Raw genomic sequence first — 22,258 nt, forward strand, 5'->3', positions numbered from 1 at the left:
ACAATGACAAGAAAAGCCCATTCTGATGCTGCCGAGGACGACAAACTGTCCTGTCAGTGTGATGATTGTTATAGTTGAGCTGGTGACTGCAAACATGGCGGCAACGCGGGACAACAGAAAAAAAAGATTTTAACCACTCGACATCCGAGTTTTCCGAGTTTTCACCATCTTAAGAATATGTTTACTAATTTAACTTCCTGTTAGATAGTGTTTAATGAAATTGAAGTCGCTTTGCAATTTTTGTTAACGGACTCTTGTGTGAGTGCTAATGACTTTGTGTTGCGTTTCCCGTGTCCCGCCCCCCTTTCATGCCGCGAGTGGCTTGAATAATTTTTAGACGGTAACTTAAGACCGTACGTTTTTTTCAGCACGTAGTTAGGACGTGTTTCAGACTGAAATATACTACTGTCGTTAAAAAAAGAAGGAAAAGAAAATGCTGTCGGAACAATGGTTGCATGTAATTTAGCCACTTTTAGCCCGAGACGTCTAGACATCCTTTGACCTGCAAATCACCAAATCCATGCCTGCAGGGTTATTAACGCTCTGTGTGAGGAAACTTCACAGACCCACACACACACACACACACACACACACACACACTCGAGAGTGAGAAGTTGTGAGTCATCACATGATTTAGGACTCAAACAGAATTCTTAAAAAAATCTTACTGGTCCCACATTACAGGATAATTGGCCAGATTTCAAGCCCGATTTGGTCTTCCCGACAATAACGAGGCGTTTTGATTTGAAGCCAAATTAGCCTGTAGCATGAGGGGTTTACAGACGTGGTCGTAATGTCAACCACTAAAATAACAGTGTCCCTGATGTCAGGTCGTAATTATTAAACATGTTTGATATAAATAAGAATCACCTTTGATTATTTCAGTTAAAAATCAAGGAGTAAACAAAGAATTTCACAGAAAATTGAGGGAAAAAACATGGCAGTGAACTGTTAGCAGCCTTAGCTGTAATACCACGACAGTTAGCCAAAGTTTGCAATATCAAAAAACTGGATGAAGTTATGACCGAAAAAAGCAGAATAAACTTGGGTTTTTAGTTCAAGTTAATTGATAAGTCTCAGATGGGGTGCTAGTGCTAGCTACTGCTAAAAACTAACATATGCTAACCATCTGCTTTTGTGTAGCTTCCAGGTCGGTTATCGCAGGCTCGCACGCCCAATCACCGTCTCCCTGATTTCATGCATGGTAAATGTGTAACGTGTTTGGTATTCGTATCAAACGTGTTTAGTATTTATATCAAACGTGGGAAGCATTGATTAGCAACATGAGCTGGAACTAGCAAGCTATCCACCAACCAGATGTTAGCAAACAGCAGTAGCTAGCTACATCTAGTGACACACAAGAGCTACTATAGCTGCTAGCTACTAGCCACTAGCCACCTCCATGTTTGTTTTCATTCTACAAACTACAAAGACAATTTTGTCCATGACAATGACGATTCTGTGATAATCCGTTCATTGCTGTGCTATAATTATTCTATAATTTATGCTATATTATGATGTGTGCGTCACAGTATTTATTCACAATAAAACGGACAACTGAGATCTGAGAACAATAACTTACAAAGTGCACAGTAACTTAACTGCTCTCCAATAACTAGAACTAAAACCATGTACCAAATCATTTTGTTGTTTTCACATCAACGTTACAGCGTCAACAATGTGCAGATGAAGCCGTGATCTTTTAACCATTCACAATTCAAGTGTGTTTTAATGTGTTTCTGTCACGTTAGCCGCAGCCAAAACATATAAAAGCATCGCACATATTTGATCGACACCCACTTCCACTGTTAGACCGTAGATCTTAGGGCGTTGGAAGTTATGCGGCGTTCCAGGACAACTCCATAGATTGGACACCTTTATCTGTGGTTTCAAAATCCTGGCATTAGCGCTGTCCCCTTCCTTTCAAACACCAGGGACATACCGACGCAGAGACAGTGTCCCTGTCGCAGTCTGATTCTGTCGTCCTCTGTCGGCTGTTGCGCGACTTCACCGGCGCGCTGATTCAGTGCTACGTGTTAGCAGGACACACATTTTTCCACAGGGTTTCCGTCCGTAAAAGACAAATCGCTCGTCTTTCCTTGAATGTCCTTCTTCCTCCCGTGAAACATTTCTCCATCTGCCTTCTCCTCTCGCTTCATTCCTCTCCTTTTTTCCCTCCCTCCGTGTCTGAATTGTCGTAATGTAATGTTTGCGGAGCAGAGAGCGAGAGAGCGAGAGAGCCGAGCCACCAAAAACCCCTCCGCACATAAAAGCAGCCCCCTCATCTGGTCCGCATTATTGGCACGCAGATATTTGAGACATCTTTTTTCATTTTTCAAACAATAGAGCGTTTGATTTATTGAGTGGCATTAGAATTTCATTGCCGAAAAAGCAACAGATGAAAAGATAAGGGCGAATGACATATTTGTCCGTGGAGAGAGGGAGAAAATGAATTTCGCCTCACGTATTCGCTCTGTGATTTCTCTTTTTTTCCTGCTCTGAGTCGAGTTATGAAGCTTCCAGAGGATCTCGGACGTCGTCACCTTAAAAACCCTCTGAGTCGCTCTTGAATTTCACGCAGGTTTTTAAATCGCGTAAACGTTGCTAATGAGCTGCAGCTCAGTCCTTTTAATCTTCGTTTTCAGTGATTTTTGGATTATTTTTCTGTCTTGTGGACGTTTAAGTGGTCACACACTGTGAAATCACAGTGGCGGAGCTAGACTTTTATCTTTGGGGTGGCCAAGGCTATTTCAGGGGGGTTAGGGTCATTAGGCAAACTTACTTTAGAACGAAGATCTCACTGTCCATCAAGGCGTTTTCCTTCTTCTTCTTCTTCTCCTGTAGTAAGGTGGATTACAACTCTTTGTGGTACACAGCGCCAACTACTGTGCAGGAGGATAAAATATAACTTTTGTCTTGAATCCATCAAGGCGTTTTCCTTCTTCTTCTTCTTCTCCTGTAGTAAGGTGGATTACAACTCTTTGTGGTGCACAGCGCCAACTACTGTGCAGGATGATTCAAAATGCAACTGGCTACTTTTGGCTTCACGTGCGGTGCCGTGACATGATGTCAATCAACTGGGGTGGCCAATCAGATTTCAGGGACAGCTCTGCCGCTGGTCTTTGATACTGTAAAGATTCTTCCATCTCTTCCATTTGGCTCAAATTTTACGTCTGATTTCAAATTAAAAGCGGAGAGAAAGCACTCGGAGATCGCAAACATCCATTAAACAGCCGAACTTTCCCTAACTGATGGTTTACTTTGTGAGTTATACTGCTCTCACTCAGACATAAAATATAACTTTTGTCTTGAATAACAAGTACTACAAGGATGTACTTATTATTATTATTATTATTATTATAATATATATATCTTTTTTTAAAAAAGCGACCAAACGGACATGAAAAAAAGCTTAAAAAGCAAAGCAATGAAAGTAAAAGAGAAAATATTGAAAATCTACAGTACAATTTAGAAAAAGCATAATTATCATCTCTGATTTGGATGGAGTCACTGTGGTGTAGTTACCATGGCGATGATTCAGAATTTAGGATAATGTCCTGAATATGAAATGAGCAGACAGGCGTGAAGAAGGTGAAAGTGGAGTCATGTTTGAGGATCTGAAAACGGCAGATTGCTTTATATTATCATTGAATGTTGGGGGGCATTTAATACGAATTCCACTTACTGTAAATTCCCAAATCCTCATGGTTCTCAAACTGTAGTACATGTACCACCTGGGGTACACAAGAAAATACTGCATAGAAAATGAAACAAGTAGTTAATCTCTCTCTCCATTTTAGTCTAATTTCACTATACCAGTGTGAGGAGGATTATATGTTTGTATTATACATATTTTGGGAGTTTACATGAGATTTTATGTTGTTTATAGACATTTTTATTCAGGTTTATTCTCCTGTAGTAATGTCACTCAGTTTATGTTATTTATATTATTTATATTTTTGCAAGGATTTGTTTATTTTCCTGTTTGGACGCTAAGAGTAAAAAGAACAGATTTTAATGACATTTTCTGGGTATGCAGGTTATGGCCCAAGGAAGAAATTGTATTTCATATTATATATTTTTTTCAAAAACTATTGTCAAATGTGCGGAATTAGGGACATTTGAGTACTCCTAGAGGTTCGTGTTCTCGGAGTGCTTTCTCTTGTTGGCAGATACGAGTGCAGTAACCATTCAATACAGAATTAATGGAGTATATCTGGAATTTCTCAGCGATAAAGTGGCTGTTTTAGCTATATATCTGCCTCATTTATAACAACATCGCAGTGCATTTCTTATCCAAACACTTAGTAAATCCCCTGCAGAGTTTGACAGACATTAACAGTCGAGCTAAAGCCTCGCTTACTCCTCTTCGGGATCTGTAGCCCAGGATTTTCGTTATTGTCTATAACTCGGCTGCTCCGTTATCTCACCCACTGATTCCACGTCGAGGGAGGAAATCTCAAATGAATAGGGAAAGGTGAAGCAGCTCTGCTAAAGCTCCCAGTGTGTTTCAGCAGAACAGGTTTTTATGGCCCCTGCACACGGATACAGCTCATTTGTTGAGTTTTCTTGGTCGTCGCCGCCGTGAAAACTCTATGAAAGAGTGCAGTGATGGCGAGGGCCGGGGCAGATTAGCCGCGGCACACTAACGAGCTGCCGCGGCCAGCGAGAGCCAGTGGCCCTAAAATAACACGGCGGGCGGCGACGGGCCCCGGGTTCTCTCTGGGACGGCGAGCGGGGATGTAAATCAAGCAGGAAGGAGAAACCGTGTACAGATTCAAGATGAAACGTCACCTAGATTTATGTGCTCAGTAAAAGCCTGCTCCTTTTTAATGGCTCCAGTTTCCTCCGAGCAGGACTCCAGTTTCTCTCTCTCTCTCAAACCCTTTTATCAGTATTTTCTTCACCTGTCTCCTGTGTCTATCTCTGTCCTTTACCACTCATTTATTTATGCATTACAACACACACACACACACACACACACACACGCACTTGTACTGCATTCTTAGCGAGGACATTCATAAACAGGACCAGCCAAAATGTCCTCACTTCCTATGGTCTTAATGTTTGTCTTAGTTCTCACAAAGATGTATACGTACAAGTACACACACATGGTGAGGACTTAAGCCTTAAGAAACCCTTAAAGAGCCCTTTAAAGTTGTGAGGACCTGCCCAAATGTCCTCACTTCCTGTGGTCTTTATGTTTTCTACTGTACTTAGTTTTTAGTTTAGCACACAGACTTAGTGAGGACACTCAGAGGCATAATCCCTTACCCTAAACTTAACCCAAGCCTTAACCCTTAAAACGCTCCTTAAAGTAGTGAGGACCAGCTGAAATGTCCTCACTTCCTGTGGTCTTTATGTTTTCTACTGTACTTAGTTTTTAGTTTAGCACACAGACTTAGTGAGGACACTCAGAGGCATAATCCCTTACCCTAAACTTAACCCAAGCCTTAACCCTTAAAACGCTCCTTAAAGTAGTGAGGACCAGCTGAAATGTCCTCACTTCCTGTGGTCTTTATGTTTTCTACTGTACTTAGTTTTTAGTTTAGCACACAGACTTAGTGAGGACACTCAGAGGCATAATCCCTTACCCTAAACTTAACCCAAGCCTTAACCCTTAAAACGCTCCTTAAAGTAGTGAGGACCAGCTGAAATGTCCTCACTTCCTGTGGTCTTTATGTTTTCTACTGTACTTAGTTTTTAGTTTAGCACACAGACTTAGTGAGGACACTCAGAGGCATAATCCCTTACCCTAAACTTAACCCAAGCCTTAACCCTTAAAACGCTCCTTAAAGTAGTGAGGACCAGCTGAAATGTCCTCACTTCCTGTGGTCTTTATGTTTTCTACTGTAGTTAGTTTTTAGTTTAGCACACAGACTTAGTGAGGACACTCAGAGGCATAATCCCTTACCCTAAACTTAACCCAAGCCTTAACCCTAAAAAAGCCCTTTAAAGTTGTGAGGACCTGCCAAAATGTCCTCACTTCCTGTGGTCTTTATGTTTTTTTAGTTCTCACAAAGATATATACACATACATTCTTGTACAGCACACTTAGAGAGGACACTAATAGACAAAAGTATTCCCTAATCCCTTACCCTAAACTTAACCATCACTAACCCTTACCCTAAAACCACAAATTAAACTTTAAAAAGCCCCTTAAAGTAGTGAGGACCAGCTGAAATGTCCTCACTTCCTGTGGTTTATAACCTTAACTATAACTCGTCAACACCAGACCTCGACCTAACCACAATTAAATGTCCAGTGTGTAAGAATTAGTGACACCTAATGGTACGATTGTGTAACAAACAGACGTGTGAGGCGGCGAACTACGGTGGCCTTTACTGTACAAACCAGAAAGGTTTGTTTGTTTCCTCGTTAGCGTAGTTAGCTTCTGTTCCTGGTTCGAGCTGCTGTAGAAACACGGCAGTGCGAGATATAAAGGAGATATAAAACATTTAAATAATGCTTGGGATTTCCAGGGAAAGAAACCTCACATAAACCCAGAGTTAGGATTCCACGATGGCTGCGCTAACAATGGCTCACAATTATTGCTAGCCTAAGCTACATCTGCGTCCATGTGCAACTCAGTATTATTTAACAGTTTTTCTTATTTTTAAGCCATTAAACACGTATATGAACACACATATGAGCAATTCTTACGACCACAGGGTCCTTCTCTCTTTACATGTGTGTGTGTGTGAGTGGTTACAGGTGTGTGTGATTGACTGATTGTGTGTGTGGGTGAATCCTGGCAGCTGATTGGTCCGAACTGGACAGGTGATTCCATTATAAGAGGCGTGATCGTCGCAGCTGCAGTGGTTTTCACTTCAAACCACTCACTCACAGCCAAATGTTACCAACACTGAGACGTTTTCTCATGTTTGTGTTTTAAATAACTTTTACAGAGTTGTGTTTAATGTGTCGTTGGTGGTTTAGTGGAAGGAAGGAAGGAGTTTCTTCATTCACATTACGATCGGGGTTTCCTCCAAATTTGGTCGTACATGTCAAAATTCAGCCCATAAATCCTCCTAAAAGTTACACACTGAGCCCTTGTTAATCCTAATCCTTGGAAATTACATGTACTGGTCCTGAAGAATCAGCGGAAAGTAGAAAGACTTTCACTTTCTCAACACAGTAAGGGTGTTTTTATACCCACAATGAGCATTTGTTTTTATTCTCCTTAGACCTTATATTTATCCACATATAGAACATTAAATTCACCCCTGATAATGACATAGTCTGTTGTCAAAGACATGCAATCTGTGAGTGTGAGAAGCAGGAAAAGAAGGAAAATCAAGAAGGAAAATCAACAGCAATAAATCACAAATGACTTAAATACAGGCCAGAAAAGGACAAATGCTGTTTCAAATCCAGTTTCTCCACCGTACAAATTTAATTATAATTTAAACAAAGGCAAAAATGGTCAGGTGTGAAGTCCCTGTCTCTGCTTCTCTGAGGGTCTGGACCGTGACAGGTCTGCTGACAGACTGAGATTAGGGAACAGCTTGGAGATTATAGATATAAGTGGGAGCTCACATGCAGGGAATCCATTCTAAATCTCCCAAAAAATAAACCTTGTCCTCTTCATCTCACTGAAACTTCATATGTTTTCCTCTATATTCATGTCATGTGGTCAACATACAGACGCAGAGACCGCTGTTCCGTTTCCTGCTTTTTTAAATTCTGCTTTTGTTGGTTTCTCTTTTGTTTTGTTGTTTTTTTAAAGAAAAACTCCTCTCTCTCTGTGTCCGTCAGGACCGGCCTGGAGGCGATCATGGAGACGTATGCTTTCTGGAGACCTCCTGTGAGAACCCTGACGTTTGAAGACTTCACCAACATGCAGAAGCAACAAGGTGCGTTCAATAAAAAGCACATTGTTTTGTTCGCGACCAAGAAAAACCCACCAACTTCAAATTTCACCTTTCCTTCAGTCGTCCTTGTCTTCTGCTTACTCTTTCTAATTTGTTAAAGGCTTCCTAGTGCAGTGTCCGTTCAATATGAGCCTGTTTTTTGTGTATTTTTGTGTTCGTGGACCAAGTTTAAAGCCAGTAAAGTGACCAATTGGACAGCTTTGTTTCAAATAAAATGGATTATACCGTATTACTTTTACAGAACTATTCACAGAAAACAAGGGTTTTTCTTCTATTTTTGTTCATAAAAATCAGCCAAGCCAACTTTCAAATGTGACGTATTTGCCAAATTTCACAAATTAATCAGATTTAAAACAATTTTTTTTGCTCAGGTGTGATTATATAAATGGGGAAATAAAGGATATAAGACACTCTATAATACACATTCTTATAGCCTCTGTATATACGTACAAAACAAAGCTGTTTCCTTTAAAGTTTGAAAAATAACGTCATCATTTTTTACAGTGCACAGGAGTAATTACGTCATAATGACCTCGCTGCGTTCCCTCCGGGTTTATTTCAGCACATGTTGCCGCATCATCAGCTTCAGGTCGGCGTGCGTCTGCTGAACTTTTCACATCTCCCTTGAAAAATCGAATCATTTAAAACAAAAAACCCCCGTGTGCGGCTCCGCGTCACGAGTCAGCGTCGCTCAGGTCGCGGCGTCTGCGCTGAGTCTTAGTCACGGTTCATATCAGGGGCCTGGTTTGCTTTTAAAAGCACCTCTGCTTCCTCTGGAGGTCAACATGACGTGTGACGCTCTGAACTGTAGGAGCATGTGTTTCTTATCATTAAAGTCCATCATTAGTGATTAGTGTGTGTTACAATTACAATTCACTGTATAATTATAGATGTTTTTTAGATTCTTAGGATAAACTTCAGAAGCCTTTTGCCCATAATGTACTCTTAGTGTGTTCCTCTGTGTAAAGCTTATGGAAACTGATGAAAAATTATCCCGAAAACTTTACCGACATTTCTGAAAAATGTATTGTTTTGTTACAAAAACACGTGACGGATACAATAAAAGTGTGATGTCACCGTAAAGTTCTATGAAATGTGAGGTAAATGTTATTTGTAATGTTGCAGAATCGTGTTGAGAAATACAAGTTACAAATTGATCTAAAGTTACAAAAACACCAATAAAATGAAACTGTTACAAAAAATTTTTTGGTTACAAAAACATGTCACTAATATTTAAAATATAATATTGACATCTTAAAGTTTCATGAAATGTTGTAATGGTACTAAAACACATTGCAAGTTATGTTTAAAAGAATGTTATTAAAAAAATGACATGACCTAAAACTGTTATTGTTACAATAACGTGATGAATTTTTAGAATTTTTTACGTAACCAAAAAGTGTTGAGAAATAACATTGAGAAATTTGTTAGAAAACACAGCGTATCTTTATAAACAATGAGATGCTCCCCCTTGTGGCTCTTCAAAATAAATCACTAGGACTGTATGTCAGTGAGCCGGACAAGTTTCACGATTTCCCCTCTTTTTTTTTTAATTAACCTGATTATGGAAATTCAACTTATTGTGAGTTTTTTTTATTTATTTTTTTAACCGCGATACGTAATAATATGATATATTGTTCCATCCCTGTAGTATCTGGACACTGTTTTTCCCTTCAGTTAATCAGCTCTTCCACCTTTAGCCCGGCTAACGGAGGAAAACATGACATCACTAAACTCGTCCTCTCCTCCCTCTCCTCCCTCCCTCCCTCCCTCCCTCTCTTCTCTCCCCCCCCTGGAGCAGAACAGAGCAAAGTGCTGCAGCACTACATTATGGAAGGCATATGGTGCAAAAATCAGAACTGCGGCCAAAAAAAGTGCTGGATTCTTTAGTTATGCCTCCTCATGGTTTTCAGACTGAATTTGTCCTCCAACAGAGCCGGAGAGAGACGAACCCCCGCCAAAGTCTCATTAATAGACAGAAATATGCTCTTGATATCCCACAGCGATCAATTCACCACGTATAGTTCATGTATGTGTGTGTGTGAGGCAGCTCTGTTGATGGGACGCGGTCAAGAAAACTGAATCCATATTTATCCCCGTATATGTATATGTATATGTATATATAAATATATATATATATATATATATATATGTATATATATATATGTATATCGTGTTCTAGTGAATGATTGGCTCCAGAAACAGCCTTTAATTCACACCTTTTTGTGCTTTTAATCTCCATTTTTGGTTGTTTTTGGTGGATTTTCATTGATTACTGTGAAATACCTTTGAGTATGTGAAGTATTCAAACATTTTACTGAAGTGGAAGTAAAAATAAATGAACAAGGACATGCTCAAGTAAAATTAAAAGTTAAAAAAGTACTGTACTGACTGTGTTTTATGTTTCATATAGATCTGCAACGATTATTTTCATAATTAAAGTAATTGTCTGTTCCATAAAATTACAGAAAATATTGTTATGTGGAGCAAGGTAATGAAGAAAATATTCACATTTAAGAAGCTGAAACAACCAGAAATCACATTTTAATCATGAATAAAAGCTTCAAACCAATGATTCAAACTATCAAAATAGTTGACAATTAAGTTTAATACAAGAATCATAAAGAATGCTGTGGGAGATTCAGCTGAAAACACTTGAATTATCGTGTTAATTATGTGAAAGTGTGAGTATCAGTGCCACAGTAAAATACGAGTCAAATACATTATACATGGTGTATACGGTGTCTTTTTGAAGTAGTAGAGTAGAAAGTATGCAGATATTTTCTGGAACCAATGTCGAGGATTAAAAAATCCCTAACCTGAGGCCTGGTTCACACCGGACACGTCGCGTTGCTGCTGCGTTCCGTGCGTGATAATCACATTCTACTGGCATTGTTACGTAAAACTGACACTGTAAAAAGTCTCATTGTAGTTTTTAGTGCCTCGTCTGAAACTGACCATATGGAAAACATAAATATTGCATGTTCTAGCACCTTTCTCACAAAAATCACGTTTTTTTTATCTGTCAAAGATAAATCAGAATGTGAAGTGAAGTACAAGTACATAAAAAAATGTCTTTCATGCTTAAAAATCGCTTTAGTTTGCTTTACTTAAAGAGCATTGAAAAACCTTGGAAATTGTACGTTACAATTTAGAATCCCAGAAAACTTAATCCCTCAGGGAATAAATGTGGATGAATAAAATGAAAGTGTCCAGTTGTGGGACATGTTTCCCTGCCACGGGGTAAAAAGGATGTGGACGTGTGTAAATGAGAGGCTAATACTCAAACCTGCCCACAGGGAAATCCTGTTTGTTTCCTCGCTACCCTCAGAGGTCAGAGGTCATGTCGCTTTCCCTTCATATCAAATTTTCTGTAGGAGAGAAGGGGATAAGGAAGTGAGGGTTTTGTGTGGACGTGTGATGTTTAAAGCATTTTGATGGAAAAATATAACCTGTGTGTTTATTTAACTAAATAAACTAAATTGTGGTTGATTTAAAAATGATTTTGAATCATAATAACTTGTAAAAAGTCAGCAGAGCTTGTACAAGTGTATTATTCTATGTCACAAAACGTCCGTATAACAGTGTTTAGATCTCGTTTCACCCGGCGTCACGTGACGGAGGCAACGGCAACATTGCGTTAGTAAAGTGAGACGACTGCAGACAGGTTGGAGTTTGACTTAAAACACAGAAAAGTGTCCACACGGTAAATAATGTTCAGAGACAGAGAAATTCAACAACAAAAAGTTACTTTAAGTTTGAAAAGTGCAATGTGAATAAATCTAAAATTAATCTGAATTTTTTTGTAATGGGTAATTGATCATCTAGGTTTTTTCCCATTAAATTTTAGTAATAATTTACCCAATGATGATGTCACAAAAATATACATTTTCAAGAAATCCCTGTCATATAATGAACAACACTGTAAAAAAATAGTTAATAAAGTTAACTATTTTTTAAAAAAGTTAATAAAACCTCGGATTTGAACAAAATGTGGTATGTGTATGCAGGATCAGACTCTCTATTATCAGATTAAATTTCATCTAGATCTTATCCAGATTATGGCTTTTACAGTCATTTAAATTTAACATAGTTCAGATTCAGAAAGTCTTCTGAAGTGTTAAAGCCGCGGCTGAGGTCCGTGCTCTCTGACTGATCTTCTGTGTGTTCTCAGGTGGAAGCACTGGAACTTCACCCACCACCTCCAGCACAGGAACTCCCTCTCCCTCCGGTGCCGCTCACCTCCTCTCCCCCTCCTGCTCACCTCCGACCTTTCACCTCGCCCCCAACACCTTCAACGTGGGCTGCAGGGAGAGCCAGCTCTGTAATCTGGGCCTGTCCGAGTACCCGGCCTGCGCTCGCAGCAACATGGCGGCGCTGCAGGGCTACGGCGGCCTGGCCGACAGCTCCTACGGACGCCTGCAGGCCGCAGGTGGCGCCGTGGCCTCCGCTCAGCAGTCCGAGTCCTTCCTGCCACAGAGGACTTCCTCCTTGATCGCTGCTGGAATGCAGGGCAGCACTCACGCGTCTCTGAGCGGCGGCGGTGGAGGCGGCGGAGGCGGTGGCGCCGGAGGGAAGATGGAAGCCTACAGCGGTCAGCTGGGATCCTTCCCGGCCTCGCAGCTTCAGTACGTGATGCAGGCCGGCGGCGGCGGCGGCGGCTCCGGCTCGTCCGCCTCATCCGGCTCCTCCCCGTCCTCCGCCCACATGTTCAGCGGGAGCCACCACCACGTGCAGCAGGGCTCCTACAACGCGTTCTCCCTGCACAACCCTTACAACCTGTACGGATACAACTTCCCCACCTCCCCCCGCCTGGCCGCCAGCCCCGAGAAGCCTCAGGGAGGTTTGCTCTGCTCCTCCTCGCCGGCCGGCGCCTTCGCCGAGCGTCAGTATCTGTCCAACGGCGGCATGGACACTATGCACATGATTGGCAACACCGGCGGCGGCCAGCAGGGGGGCGGCTCCTGCGACGGCCGCCAATATGGCTCCTCCTCTCAGATGTCCATGCACATGGTGTAAAAAAAAAAAAAAAGAACTGAGCTTGAACCTCACAGATGTTCCTCAAACCTTTGAGCTGAGGAGACAAAACCTCAACTCAAGTCGAAAAACAGTGTTTTTGTTTTTTAAAAAAAGAAGGTGCATCACAAACCTTTGGATATCATCTCACGTGTTTGTTTTATTTTTGTGTTTGAAGACTCTCCGCCACTTACACAGCAACAAAGAGGGAGTCCAAGTATTATTAAATTATCTGCGTATTAAAGAAGCAAAAGTGAACATTCTGTGGACGCTAACTAAATCAAATCAGTGTTAGGAAAAAAAGGGAGACGGAGAAGGCGTCGTCCAAACACTCAGACGGGATTATCGGTTGTGAATATGCCGCGCGGTGCAATAGAAGCGACGACCTCAACGAGTGACTTGTTTTCTTGTTTTGTCGGGGACTCCGACGTCCCAAAGAAACGTCACTGTGATCCGGGAGCGTTCACGTCGCGCCGTAGCAGGTTTTTCTTTTTTGAGGCTGGACTGAAAGGGACAAGATTACAGAAACACACGGGACACAACGAGTCAAAACATGTTTTCAATAAAAACTGTCGATATCGGGACAACAGGAGACGCGTCTGTCTTCGTCCTGCACGCGTGGACGCGAGCGCTCGCAGGACTGTCGCCCGCCCGCGCGAGCGACACCAACCTGTTCTTCAACCTCATCAGCTGGAATGGCTTCTCTGTTTTCTCTGAGTGGATTATGTTTTTAAGCATATATATATATATATTATATATATATAATAGATATATAAATAAGATGGCAAATGCAAACGATAACATAAGCTTAAAAAAAGGGGTTGTTGTTGTGTGATAAAAAGTGTTATACAAAGAAAAGAAAGCAATAGCAGAGTAATTAAAGTTTTTGGTGTGTGTATTTAAGTGCTGAGCAGTATATATATCGATTTCTGTTATTAAAAGAAAATGTGTGGGAGACAGAAAAAAAGGGAAATTGCTAAAATAATTCTTCTTTTTTTTCTTTTTTTTGAGGCATTTAAAAAAATGTAAATACAGGTGCCAAGCACATAAAAAAGCTCAATAAACGTCGTTTTAATTCATGTTATATGGCTTTGATTAACGCTGAAAAAGCATGTGTGTGTGTGTGTGTTTGCTTTGTATCGCGTAAAAAAAAAAAAAAAAATCCCCCATATCTAACTAATTACGTTGTTTAGTAAGTAGCTGTAAGTGAAATGCTTTTAAATTAAAGTACATGTTAATTAGTTTTATTATATCTGGAGTGTTTTGTCAGCGACGGTAAATCAGGAGCCAGAACAGACAGGAAGTTAGCCAAAATGACAACATCGCTGACAGCTTCTTTAAGTTTAAGACACGTTTATATAGACGGTATATTAAAACAGACGTGGTCTACAGGAAAATGAGCTTCTACACGCTTGATTTATAGCAGCAGTGAACATTTTCTTCAGAAGTTAATGTCAAGTTTCAATAATTACTAGGTTTCAGATGTTCTTCATTAGCACATGGTGTCAGATTTTGACAATTATGTTCCCATTTCCAGGGAAAATAGACGAGGACATGTGAGCGGACACCAGTGGGTGACGTTCGATCATTTATGGTTGCAAAAGTTGGACATGCCGCAAAACCAAAACTCAAATCTCGAGGCTTTGCTTTGACTCCATTTAAATTTAAAATTTAAAAACGATGAGTCATTATCGTGATTTGTGATCCTGGAGACAGCGACTGTAGCAAGATTCAGACGCAAACCTAATGTGGGTGCAGTTCAGAGCTGCAACTAAACATTCTTTTCACGATTAACTGAGTAATCGTTTGGTCCATAAAACGTCAGAAAACATTCATTTTCTTATTTTGTCAAACCTGGATATGATGCCACAAACCAAAATCATTCAGTTTTTAATGATTTCTTTGTCACGTGGAGCAAAGACAATGAGAAAAATATTCACATTTAAGAAGCTGAAACAAACAGAAATCTTGTTTTAATGATGAATCGATGATCAGAATAGTTTCCTAATTGTTTCAGCTCTAGTGCTAATAACTTTCAATATCTGTCAGTTATTTACAATTTACTGCGTGTTAAAACACTGTAGCTGTACATGACTGTTAAATTTGAAATTTGAACAATGCAAAGTGTGCTTGTGCAAACGTGTTGTCGGCGATAGATAGATAGAAAGAAAACCCCTAGAAGCTAGCTATTTAACTCGATTTCTAGATAGAAAACTCTGTCTAGTTAGCTAACTACAAGCTAGCTATTTAGCTTGATTTCTAGATAGACAGATAGAAAGAAAGAAAACCTCTCCAGTTAGCTAACTACAAGCTAGCTATTTAGCTTGATTTCTAGATAGATAGCCCCTCCAGTTAGCTAACTACAAGCTAGCTATTTAGCTTGATTTCTAGATAGATAGATAGGTAACCCCTCCAGTTAGCTAACTACAAGCTAGCTATTTAGCTTGATTTCTAGATAGAAAGAAAGAAAACCCCTCCAGTTAGCTAACTACAAGCTAGCTATTTAGCTTGATTTCTAGATAGATAGATAGCAGCTCTTGACATGTAAGTATAAAAGGCAGAGCAATGTAAAACAAGTATGTAACTAAAAACAAACAAAAACAAATAAATAGTGAATGATGTTCAGTGTGAAAGGGTTAATTGATGTTACATAACTCAGATGCAATTCAAGCACATGTGAAACACTAATATATGTAAGAGTTATAATTGAAATAATAAACATGACCAAAGTCATAGAAAAATGACCAAAAACTAAACCCCAATAACTCATTTTGCACCTTGCACCTCATTTAGTGTGTACATCACGTGCTACGTAACATCCTGGCACGCCCACGCCGCGCTCTGTCGACCATGTGCTATAGATTATTTAAATTCTGTCGTCTTCTTTCGACCGAACGTTGGATTGCACCACCGACCACACGGGGAAAGTGTTGTAACGACATGTCCCGATACTGCATATGGTCCACATGTATCGCAGACGCGGCTCGGCGATGACATTTACGCCGCGCGGAGAATCGCACACATCTGCAGACTCGTCAACGTGTTGGTTTGGTTTGGTTTTAACCGTCACGTGCAGTAGAAATGTCCACCCGAGTCTCGTATTTGAGACAAAACCCCAACTCCGGGGGGGACGGGGGACGGGTGGGGAACACGAGGCGCTCGTATAAAACAATTGGAGCACATTTGCAAATGAAATGACAGCATTTATAGAAGGTAATCAACAGAATGATGCTGTTTTTACACACATGATGTTTTATTTTTCACAGCTATTTGCTAATTATCTTTTTTTGGAAATGGCTGGAAAAAAAAAAGAAAGAAGAAGAAGAAGAAGAAGAAGAAGACTTTCAACACATTTGAGTTTTTTGAGATTATAATGGTGGGAGTCAACTGAACCAGTCAGTCACAGCCTCTGGGCTCCACTACCAACCACGGACACGATTATTAATCACACGAGAGCTTTTCTCTGCTTATAAAACTCACACATCTGCTCTGGTCCACATCACAGGCGCGGGCTTCAAACGCTGACGCAATCTGTCCATCATAAACCAAACGGAGAGAAAAAGAACCCAAAAAAGACGAGTTCTCTCTCCTGCTGGTTCTGTTTATTACGAGCGCGCCGAGGCGAGGGCCCCGCGTGCCAGCGGCGCTGCCGTTGTGCTCCGTGCGCACAAATATGGCACCTGTTTAAAGGGATGGAGAAATCCCCTCGTAATCACTGGGAGCTCAAAGGGAAAGGGAGAACATGCCGCGCGCTCGGGGATGATTCCTGCTGCTTTCTTGTTACGCAGGCACATGGGGGGATTTACCCGGAGCCAATCAGCATCCATTACACGCATGTCTCCCCATCACTTCCTATCATGTGTACGAGTCCAGCCATGAAATATCATATCTGAACCATCATAAGAAACCGTGGAGACAACGACCCCGGTATTGGAAACACCTGTTTTTCCAAGCATGACGCCAAATAATGAGCCGGAGAGAGAAGCGCATGATTTCATAATTTGGCTTCGCTCCACGGACCTGGACATTATTTCCGACGATCGTTCGCGTTATTTGTCTCTCTAGGATCCAAAAATCACCACTCCGACCTCCGACCCCGTCCCCGCCGCAAATTTACTCCACTGCCTGTTGAATTAGGACGTGTGTTCCGCGAAGAGGAGGCCGCGGCGCACACATGGAGCCGCGGCGCATGACGTAATGCACATCAGGTCCGTTTTTATACCATAAACCGTCCATCACGTCCTTAAGTGGAAAAGAATGGCCGGGGCTTGGGTAACAGCGAGCCCCGCCGCCTTTCATCGTGGCATCTTTCATTAGAAACCAAATATGCAAACAATCCCCGTCGGCTGATTAATGGCAGAGTGCGGCGAAAACATGAAACTGCAACAATGCCAGAATACGCCATCGGGTATTTTAATGAGATCCTCCGACGGAGATGAGAGGGATCCGGTGCCTCGTCTGTCGCTTTGGGCCTATTTTGAGTGACAGCTCGCTGACTGGAGGGTATCCCGTAATCCCGCCCTCCCTCCCAATGTCAGCCATTGATGTTTCTCTCCAAACACATTTCAGACATTTTTAACAGACTCAGAATCCCATCTCTGGAGAACTGATGCAAGTCCAGCTCGTAGGAGTGAGTGTGTGTGTGTGTGTGTGTGGGGAGAAGAAGAAGTGACCACATGCAAGAGAGAGGGAGAAAGAGGAGAGGAGAGGAGAGCGAGAACATTACTCCCTGAATGTGAGAGTCTGGTTTTGATACGGCCCGTTTCATGGAATTCCTGGTAAACTATTGCCCTCTTGTGTTTATTCCTCTGTCGTGCTGGAGATCCTCATCCTCGCCCGTAAATCACGGCCGACAGGAGACGTGGACCCACTTCTCGGAGGTGTTACAGTGCGTCTGACACGTGTAGCCTGTTCAGGCACTAAATCACCGCTCTCTCACAGAGAACGCTCACATACCTTCAGACGCCTCACGCCTCACGCCGCCGCGTCCTCGACTCGCTCTCTTTTCTCGTCTCCTTTCAGGGAACATCTTGAAACTATTGCAGGACTGATAAAGTCATGATACAGATGTCAAGCTGAAAGAGGAGAAAAAAAAGAAGAAGAAGAAGAAGAAGAAGAAGAAGAGAGAAACATACCCACTCTGGTGATGTGGCCAATGTTTTTACAGTCACAGAAGAGTGAGTTAATGACTTCATCTGACTTTGTGCTGCGTTCCCAAACATCCACACACGAGTCATAAACCGTCACAATAAAGGAAAATTAGGTCTGAGGGGAAACTTGAAAGAGTCTCTCTCTCTGACAACAATTTCATTTTGGGATAATTACTGCCAAACACTGATCTGCTTTGTTTACAATGAAAACAATGAGTCAGTTCTCAAGCGTCTTTCTTTTATTAAAGGCAGAATAATAACACCTGAGTCATCAAGTTTCAGTGACGCCGTGACCCACATATAATAAGAATGTGTTTATTACATAGAGAAAAATACATTTTTAATACTTCATTATGTTAGAATCACACTTTTCCTGCAAATGTCACAATTTCATTTCATTAAATAGCGATGAAGGTCATTTTTAAAGCTTTAACACAATGTCTGAGTCATTTTTAACAAATATTGTGATGGAAAAATTATTAAAAATAAAGGTTGAATTTGACCTAGTATATTTAATGATAGCAGTGATTTAATCCCATAAAATAAGGTAAAATTACAAGTAAATTCAAACAACTGATGTTTTTTCAACTCCAGAAAAACGTAATACACACATTCTCATTCAATCACAGTCTCTGTATGTGCAAATGACTGCGTAGAGCGCTGTTGTTATCGCCTTGTTTTGCTCTCAACAGCTTCCTGGTCTTGGTTTCCCGCCATTTACCTGACCACGCCCATCCCCCCCCACCCCTGCTGTTTTCTCCGGGTCAACCTGTGCATATATACTCCAGTACTCACCCACATGTCCCTGCCGGATTATCTTTGTTTGCTTTGCGCTTTTCCTTTTTATGACTCGACTCTACGTAGTTTTGTTTTGCTTTTCCTTCGGTGATCGAACCTCGTACCTGTTTTTTTTTTTTATTTAGACGAGGATTTTAAAAAGAGACGCAAGCGGCGTACAACAAGGCTGACGAGTGGACGTCAGGGCAGTTTCGAGCAGCCGTGCTGTGATGACCCCGCCCATGTTGACGAGGTACGATAGTAATGGAAAACCCAAACCGAGTAGCATTAGTGTTTGCTTTGACTTTTGGACTTTTGACCGTGTCCTTGTCTAACTTGTTTACCTTTTGCTTTTTGAATTTTGTTGTTTGTTTATGTTACATTATTCCTGCTTCTGCTGGTGCTCCTTGTTGGGTCGCTAACGCCTTCTACAGATCGTCTTGCTGTGACTCAGATATTCATGAAGCTGAAGCAATGTTGTTTATTACATTCAGCTTTTTTATTTTATATATTTTTTTAATTATTTCACTTTATTTTCCCCTCATTGAAGACTATTTGAGATGGACGTTGTCCAGAGCCTTTGATGTGGGAGTGTGAGGGCGGGGTCAGTGCGAGGGCGGGGTCAGTGCGAGGGCCGGCTCAGCATTCATTTTCAAATTAAAATTTAAACGTAACGTTTGAGACTTCTGACACGGGACCAGAAACAGGAACTGTGCGCATGTGTTTGCAATGACACAGCCACTGGTGTGCTTAGTGCTTGTCAACATTAATTCCTTCACACGTGACCATAATTCCACCCTGCGCACGCCAGAACCTCAATCCGTTCCCCGTGACGTCCCTTTATCTTAATCCCAAACTCAAACTTTAAACTGAACACCAATCCCCAACGGGAAAACCAAAAACTTTAACAACCGAAAATAGATTCAAGAACAAAAACCTGGCAAAAAAGAAAGGGCTCTGCTTTTAAATCATGCTGATGTATTAAACCCACACACGAGAAGGGGAAGAAAAACTCACCGAAATATTCCCACAGTTTTGAAAAAGTGATGGCATGCAGGTCAACAGGAAACAGTCCAAATGATTTTTCTTCTTCCTCAGGAGGGAAAAGAGATCTTGGAGATACGGTTGACTCCCACAGGCAGGTGGTTCTGATAAAAACCCTCAGACTCGACCTATAGGCAGTCCCAGGGTGCCGGACCTGCTGTGTTCAGAGACTCCCCGCTGTGGCCGCCCCCCCTCCCCCCCGTGTTTAAATGAGAGAAGTCCGGTCCATGTGCTGGAGTTCTGCAGTCAGGTCTTTAGAGGCCCGGCGGATAGAGTGACTGACTGGGCAGGTGACCTGGATATGGAGACTCCCGCCGAGGGGTCGATGTCAGAGTGTGAGGAGGAAGCGCGGTGGTAAAGGTGAGCTACAGTGTGCGTGTCACTGTGAATGTTGTATTTGTGTCTGTGGAGACACAGAGTGATGCGTTTTACGTCATGATTGACGGAGTGAAGGCAGCAAAGTCCGCAGTGAACTTCAGGTGAAGGAGTTAACCCCAGTTCTCTGAAACCTGAGAGAAGAATGTTGAAAGAGAACAATATGGACTTAGAGTTTAGCCCCAAAAAAACCCCAAAAATGTTCTTAATTAGTGGGTCGTTATAACCCAGGGCGTAGGTTTGTGTATGGACAATGTGGACAAGTCCCCGCCAATATTTGGAGAAAGCCAGATTGTCCCTAACAGTATTAGAGACAGGACAAGTGTATGTATGTGAAAGGATTTTACGAGCATCACTGAATCCAGACTTTAAACACCTGGGCTGGGTTGGTCTCGGTTAGGGCTCGGGCAGAGATTCTCTACCTCGAGTCGTCCTTTCAGAAAGTTCTGCAGACTCATCTGCTGGAAACGCCAAGAAACGCCCACAAAAAGTTTCCTCCGGACTCGTGCCAACAGCCGCGCTCTCTGGTGTTTTACTGAGTTTCAGATCATAATCTTTGATTCACTGCTCTGCTCATTCACTGCGCGGGGGCTGGGGCTAGCAACGCTAGCAGTGCTTTGGCAATGTAAGTTACACACTGGAGCTTTAAACCGTGCACGGTCTATGGAGAATTATGTACTCCACTGGTTGTGAGGCCTCAATATTTGTGATTTGACCAGTTCCCTTATGGGGTGGAACTAGCTGTCAATCACATGTGTCGTTTTTATCATCTATTTATATTTGAATGTGAAAATAATTTACGAAATTACAGCTGATTACTGAAACCATTACTGATATAAGAAGTACAATCTTGTTTTACCATAGACTACCATTAAGTTATTTTAGCAACCAGTGGAGTCGCCTCCTGGTGGCTAACTTCTACTTTCATCCTACCTTGTAAGACTAATTTTTCCACACTGTAGTAATTTCTAATATACCGTTTATTACTTATTACTTTGTTGAGTGGAAAAAAATTAACTGCAATCAAAGGACAATGGCACATTTGGGATTTAAGGCGTGGCCTAATCATTATCCGTATATATAGATGTTAACTGTTTTGGGCTGAAATTAGTTTAAATGGTGGTTTAGTTTGTTGTTTGTTTGGGCCAAAGGTTGGTTGAGATGACCAACTATTAGTAGGGATGGAGTACCAGATGTTAGACCAGGCCTAACATCAGCTGAGACAGTAACAGATAGGTACAGCTAATCCAAAGTCTGGCTCAGGTCCCCCAGCTTCATCTGATGAGCACATTGTCCATCATTACAGCTAATGTTGCACAGCAAGTCTTGTACTAACCCTCACCATTACACGCCATCACCCCGTGATCTGTCGTATAATGACTCTGGATGTCACGTCACTGGAACTGATTCGCAGCCTCTTTAAGTCGATGTCTCAGTTTTCACCGATGACGGAACAGAACTCTTCAATTCAGCAGAATTCAGCATTGGCAGGAAGTCAAACACCGATACAACGTCCTGTTGAAAGCATCCGGTTATTTACAGAATAAAAGCCTCATCAACTACATCAACTAACCAAAAAAAAAACCAAAAGTTGCATATTTTATTTTGAATTAATTGATTTAGACGTCACCACTTTAAATATTGCTTTTCAGTTTGTCAACCCTTTTCTTTTTTTAAGTGTGGAGAGTTGATGGAGGGAGGAAATGAGTAACAGGTGTGTGGGTAGGCGGGGAAATCCCAGTGATTGGAAATGGGAAACAGGTGAGCAGGTGGATCTGGTAACAGAGAGTAAATCTGGTCTCGGTGGAGTTTGACATGAGGCCAGTGTGAACGGCTGAGACAGACAAATCAGTGCAGAAAATTAGGAACAGCAGCTTATTTTCTGCCCTCCGACTTCACCTGACTCTGTCGACCGGCGCCAATAAAATCAGCAGAGAGCTCCGCTTTTCTTTTCTTTTCTTTTTTTACGGCCTCTTCAAAGTGACATCTACTATTTGTACCACAAACTGTTCTCTGTCAAAT

At 41.5% G+C, this 22,258-nt stretch overlaps 1 protein-coding gene across 1 annotated transcript in view; it reads left to right on the forward strand.

Moving 5' to 3' along the window:
- Positions 1-13,969, forward strand: part of tbx15 (T-box transcription factor 15) — a 46,573-nt gene extending 32,604 nt beyond the window's left edge. The window contains exons 7-8 of the mRNA XM_044019592.1: positions 7,759-7,856; positions 12,049-13,969. Of these exons, the coding sequence (XP_043875527.1) occupies positions 7,759-7,856; positions 12,049-12,893 (943 nt within the window). The 3' untranslated portion in view covers positions 12,894-13,969. The remainder of the gene's footprint in view (positions 1-7,758; positions 7,857-12,048) is intronic.
- The last annotated feature ends 8,289 nt before the right edge of the window (positions 13,970-22,258 follow it).

Source organism: Solea senegalensis, linkage group LG2 (genome assembly GCF_019176455.1).
Source record: "Solea senegalensis isolate Sse05_10M linkage group LG2, IFAPA_SoseM_1, whole genome shotgun sequence".
Classification (NCBI taxonomy): Eukaryota; Metazoa; Chordata; class Actinopteri; order Pleuronectiformes; family Soleidae; genus Solea; species Solea senegalensis.